Source organism: Vipera ursinii (genome assembly GCF_947247035.1).
Source record: "Vipera ursinii genome assembly, contig: SUPER_3_unloc_1, whole genome shotgun sequence".
NCBI lineage: Eukaryota > Metazoa > Chordata > Lepidosauria > Squamata > Viperidae > Vipera > Vipera ursinii.
In genome coordinates, this window is record NW_028148452.1 from 40,285 (window position 1) to 46,284 (window position 6,000).

The 6,000-nt window shown below is 44.9% G+C and overlaps 1 protein-coding gene across 1 annotated transcript in view; it reads right to left on the reverse strand.

The window, feature by feature from the left end:
- The window catches only part of ADGRB1 (adhesion G protein-coupled receptor B1), a gene marked incomplete at its 5' end in the record, with an annotated part of 259,043 nt that overhangs the window by 28,531 nt on the left and 224,512 nt on the right, over positions 1-6,000 (reverse strand). The window contains one exon of the mRNA XM_083379962.1: positions 622-865. Coding sequence (XP_083236088.1) covers positions 622-865 — 244 coding nt within the window. The remainder of the gene's footprint in view (positions 1-621; positions 866-6,000) is intronic.

The following is a 6,000-nucleotide window of genomic DNA, read 5'->3' on the forward strand; positions in this document are numbered from 1 at the left end:
CTCTCTCTCTTTCTTTCTTTCTTTCTTTCTTTCTTTCTTTCTTTCTTTCTTTCTTTCTTTCTTTCTTTCTATCATCTATCTACTTGTCGTCTATCTTTCTATCTATATATATCACCTATCTTTATCTATCTATCTGTCTGTCTGTCTATCTATCATCTATCTATCTATCTATCTATCTATCTATCTATCTATCTATCTATCTATCTATCTATCTATCCATGCAACATATCTGAATGTGCTAAATTAGGGGGAAAAGAATAACCTGGAGCTGATCATTGAATTTAGTGGAACCAGTCTGCCATTAGTGATGTATGTTCCAATAAATTTCAAATATATGTGGATTCAAAGTTGCCAATGTTGAGAAACTCTGGTTTAAATGATCCACTCCTGTCCACATCATTTAATTTAGGGTTGCCCACCTCCCCCAAATGTTGTGTGTGTCCCTCGGCCACAAAAATGGGAGCCATCTCAACAGAACTGAAGGATGGAAGGGGAGGAGACTCTTATTAGAAGGCCACATTCTCCCCCATCCTGCCACTTCCTCCTCTTTCCACAAGTAGGAGGAAACGTCCTTCTAAAGGTCAGAAGATGTTCTCCCATCATCCACGCTCCAATGCCCACCTCTCTTCTAAGGATGCAGTGAACCATCACAATGACGAAGCCCTCCAAGGAGTCAAACACTGCGAAGAGGATCTGGAAGAGAGCCGAACGGCGGTCGGTGATGGCCAGCACTGCCGACATCCAGGTGAGGGCCAGCAGAGGCAGGACTACACAGGAGCTCCAGAGGGATGCCCTGGGAGGAGAGAGAGAAAGAGGGGGAAAAAAGGAGAAAGAAAGGTCTCTGGGCTTCTGGACCAGCCGACTCCTAACGCTGCCTCCACTCGCTTGAGGGAGTCCCACCAGAGTCTCAAGGAGGAGTAACAACCTGAGAAACCAGCAGAAGGGCTTCAGATGCTTCCAAGCTACAACCAAAGAAAATTACAAGACAGAGAAGGAGACAGAAACAAAGCGAGGGGACCTGTCCATTAGGCCTAGTCAAATGCCCTCTGTCCTTACGCCCAGGGCCACTTTCGTGTATCTTAAAATGAAGAAAAAGCACAAGAGAAATGCTGGGATTGTTTCTGGCGGCTTCAGAGGAACGGATAGATAGATAGAGAGAGAGAGAGAGAAGAGAGAGAAGGAGAGAAAGAGAGGGACAGACAGGCAGACAGATGGAATCCTACTTGTATCTTTCTCCATCGTTTTCCACTGGAAGCTGTGTTTTTGCTCAGGGCCATCTATGTGTGTGTGTATGTGTGTGTGTGTGTATGTGTTTGTGTGTGTGGGGGGGTCAGGAATGTTAGTAAGGCAGGCACAACTGCACAAGTGAAACCACATATGGGACAAACGTTAAAAGAGAGAGAGAGAGAGAGAGAGAGAGAGAGAGAGAGAGAGAGAGAGAGAGAGAGAGAGAGAGAGAGAGAGAGAGAGAAAGAGAGAGAGGTAGGACATCAATCCTGCCATCTTGATGGAGCTTCACTTCACCACTGCTATGAATCTGGCTCTTCCTGTCTTCTTCACTGAAGCCTGATCTGGGTTAAATTAAACATTTGTTAAGAGTGAAGGTCACCTTCGGATGCCAGCAACCTCAGAAGCTAAGAGCTGTTTAGCAATTCTAAGAAGCAGACAGGGAGAAAGCCAAAATCACCTGTTTGATGTTTGCACCCAAATGTGAGTGGTCCGCAAGGTTTATTTGCTTTTGCTGAAATAATGTTGCCTATCCAGAAAGCCCCAAAAGATGGAATACAGAATAACAGAGTTGGAAGGGATCTAGGAGGTCTTCTTGTCCAAGCCTCTGCTCAGGCAGGACAAATCGTTGTCCAATCTCTTCTTAAAAACTTCCAGAGTTGGAGCACCCACAACTTCTGGAGGCAAGCAGTTCCACGGATGAATTGTTCTGTCAGGAAATTTCTCCTTAGTTCTTAGACCCAAAGGCGCTTTTTTCACAAGGCAAGTGGACTTTCTTGTTTTTTTCTTGGAAAACATTTTGCTTCTCATCCAAGAAGCTTCTTCAGCTCTGACTGGATGGTGGGGAAGGGTGTTGTGATTCAGGGTCAGCCTGTGGATTCGGCAGTTGGGTCGGACGATTCAGAGGAGGAGGAGGGGGGTGTTGGAGAGGTTGCTGAGGGGGTTGGAGAGCTTGCTGATGAGAGCCCTCAGCCAGGCCCCTCCCATCTGGTCACGACGCAGACCCAGCTGTGTGAGCCTGACAGTGTGGATGAAGATGACCCACAGCTGGCCCTGTTCAAGGACGCCCGATGCAGGAGGCAGTCAATCAGGAGTAAACAGAGGAAGGCAATGGGGCACCTCGGAAGGAGGCAGAGAGAAGCCACGCCCTGAACTGTTTAAAAGGGGAATGCGTGGGAGGGCTGGTTTGCTGAAGGCAACCGCTTGAATAGCTCCTGTTTCATGGTTTGTGTCTTGTTTTGCTCTGTTTGCTTTTGTGTCCATAAATTTGGCAGGCTTAGTTCCAGCCTCTTGCCTTCTTGTAAAGGGGTTGTCCCTGCCTTATCTGCAGGGCTGGTAGTAGGCTGGTACAGAACAAAGGGAAGGATTTATATTCCTCGCAGACAGCTGGTCATTTGCCTTCTTTTAGAGAGTCGCTGAAGCCACTCGGAGGTTTACCTGTGTCCTCAGCATCATCTGAACGGTGCAAATGGGTGTGGAGCCTCCTTGGAACCGCTGAAAGGATTGTGTTGTAGACTGGAGATAGATGAAGCCATATCCCTCAACCTCTGTTCAGTTTTGACACAGATGGCCTCTTTGACCCCTCTTTCAAACCCGCGGTCCTCTCTGTCCAGAATGTGGACTTTGATCAACCTCCAAGTGGCCTCAATGATCCTCTAAAAGGATGCAAATGACCAGCTGTCTGCAAGGAAAATAAATCCTTCCATTCCTCCACCATCCGGTCAGAGCTGAAGAAGCTTCTTGGATGAGAAGCGAAACTTCCTTCAGAGAAAAGCAAGAAAGTCCATTTGCCTTTTGAAAAAAAAAAAGCATCTTTGGGACAACCGTGACCCAGATGACTGAGAATCTCCACAGATCCTTAATTCTAGGTTGGTTCTCTCCTTGATTATTTGTAGATTTTATTTGTGTATTAGTATAATCATAGAAGGGACCTTGGAGGTCTTCTAGTCCAATCCCCTGCCCAAGGCAGGAGTCCTTACTGGACAAATGGTTCTTCAGCCATTTCTTCAAAACCTCCAGTGACAGAGCACTAAATGCTAAAGGCAGTAATGGGATAGATAGATAGATAGATAGATAGATAGATAGATAGATAGATAGATAGATAGATAGACAGACAGACAGACAGACAGACAGACAGACAGACAGACATTCAGACAGACAGACAGACAGACAGACAGACAGACAGAAAGACAGACAGACAGACAGATAGATAGATGATAGATAGATAGATAGATAGATAGATAGATAGATAGATAGATAGATAGACAGACAGACAGACAGACAGACATTCAGACAGACAGACAGACAGACAGACAGAAAGACAGACAGACAGACAGACAGACAGACAGACAGACAGACAGACAGATAGATAGATAGATAGATAGATAGATAAATAGATAGATATAGATACAGTGGTGGGATTCAGCTGGTTCGCATCAGTTTGACAGAACCGGTAGTCAATTTTTTGTTGCCCAGACCCAGAATGGACTTCTGGATGAGGGATCTGCACAGAGAACCAGTTGTTCAGATATTTGAATGCCACCACTAGATAGATAGATAGATAGATAGATAGATAGATAGATAGATAGATAGATAGATAGATAGATAGATAGATAGATGATAGATAGATAGATAGATAGATAGATAGATAGATAGATAGATAGATAGATGATAGATAGATAGATAGATAGATAGATAGATAGATAGATGATAGATAGATAGATAGATAGATAGATAGATAGATAGATAGATAGATGATAGATAGATGGATGGATAGATAGATAGATAGATAGATAGATAGATAGATAGATAGATATAGATACAGTGGTGGGATTCAGCCCGTTCGCACCACTTCGGCAGAATCGGTAGCTAATTTTTTGTTGCCCAGGCCCAGAATGGACTTCCAGAAATGGCATGCAGACAGAGAACCGGTGGTTCACCTATTTGAATCCCACCCCTGGCTAAAGGTGTAATGGTGATGTCTCCTTAGATAAGGACAGATGGAGATCAGAATTAAATTTGCCTACAGCAATTGTTTAAGAAACTTTGGCCAGTTTAGGACCTGTGGATTTGAGTTCCCAGAATTTCCCAGCCAGCTTGTTGGGAGCTGGAATTAATCAAGTATGTGAAGTTCTACCTTGACGGGGCTAGATATGAAGATATAGAGAAAGAGAGAAAGGGAAGAGGACGTAGGAGGTGAGGTGAGACAGAAGGAAGGAGAGGAGCGAAAAGAGTTACAGAGATGTAATCAAGGGCAGAACGAACACAGGTTTTTGAGAAGGCTTTTAGAAGTTGATGCAAAAAGAGGAGCGGGAACCGGTTTAAAAATAGAAAGAGCAGAGGAAAAAATATCATCTATGTACATTTAGTAGATAACTTCTAAGAAGAAGGACCAAGTCTGTGGAGGACAGGACAACCAGCAAGTGAAGACTTGAGCAAAACAAAACAAAACAAAACCATCCCAAATTGAGAAAGGGGCAGAGCTTTGACATTTTGGGACCATACCGCAGGTTTGGAGGAAGAATCAAGCAAAGCACAGATCCGTGAGTCATCAGATGGCATGGCGGAGGAAAGCAAGGAGATGTTCCAGGCATGAAATGGAGGGAAATGGAGAGAAAGTAGGTGAAAGAGCAGAGCTAACCCCAAGGTTTTGGGGTCTTCCTGGGGGTGGGGGGGAGGGGCCATGGGGGATTTTCTGGAGGAGGCAGAGAGCCGATGGGGGGGCAAGGCAGATTTCTGTGAAGATGGGAGTCACCTGGAATATGGCCATTTGGAGCTGCAAAATCCTTAATTTTTTTTATGCACATCTCTGTCTGTGTGTGTCTGTCTCTCTGTCTCTCTCTGTGTGTATGTGTGTGTGTGTGAATGGTCACTAAAATAAAACGGCCGTAACTGGAGGATTAGTTATAACCCCTCTAGCTAGCTTAGCAGAATGTGGCAGACACAAGAGAAAACTAATTTGTTTGCAATCGGGAATCTCCTTGGGACTCAGCGTTCACATTACATTTCTTGTCAATGGACACAGCTTGTGTACTGTATGTGTGTGTGTGTGTGTGTGGAGGGGAGGTTGGACTAGATGACCTCAGAAGGTCCCTTCCCACTCTGTTCTTCTAATTCTAGACAAGCCAGCAGCCAAGCTGGAATGCTCAGTACAGTAAGCTCTCGACTCACAGCCATTCGCTTAGTGACAACTCGAAATCGCAAAGGGGCTGAAAAAAGGGGCTGTTTTTCACACTAACGAGGGTTGCAGATATCTCCAGGGTCACGTGATTAAAATCCGGACGCTTCACAACGGACTCATATTTACAACGGTTGCGGTGTCCAGAGGTCATTTGATCCCCTTTTGCGACCTTCTGACCAGCAGAGTCAACGGGGAAGAGAGATTCACTTAACTGCCAGCCGTTGCTAACTTATCAGCTGCAGTGAGTCAGCTTAACAACTTTGACAAGAAGGGCGGTCAAAGGGAGCAAAACTCAACAACTGTCTTGTGGTGCAGAAATTTTGGATTCAGGTGTGATCGTTACATCGAGGACTTACCTGTACAGGTATTTAACAATTTTTATCTTGGAAAAGGTCCAGGATTTTAAGAGAGGGAGTCTTGCAAGGAAGGAAGGAAGGAAGGGAATGTAAAGAGAAAGAAGTGAGAGAAGGAAGGAAGGAAGGAAGGAAGGAAGGAAGGAAGGAAGGAAGGAAGGAAGGGAAAGAAGGAAGGAAGGAAAGAAGGAAGGAAGGAAGGAAGGAAGGAAGGAAGGAAAGAAAGAAAGAAAGAAAGAA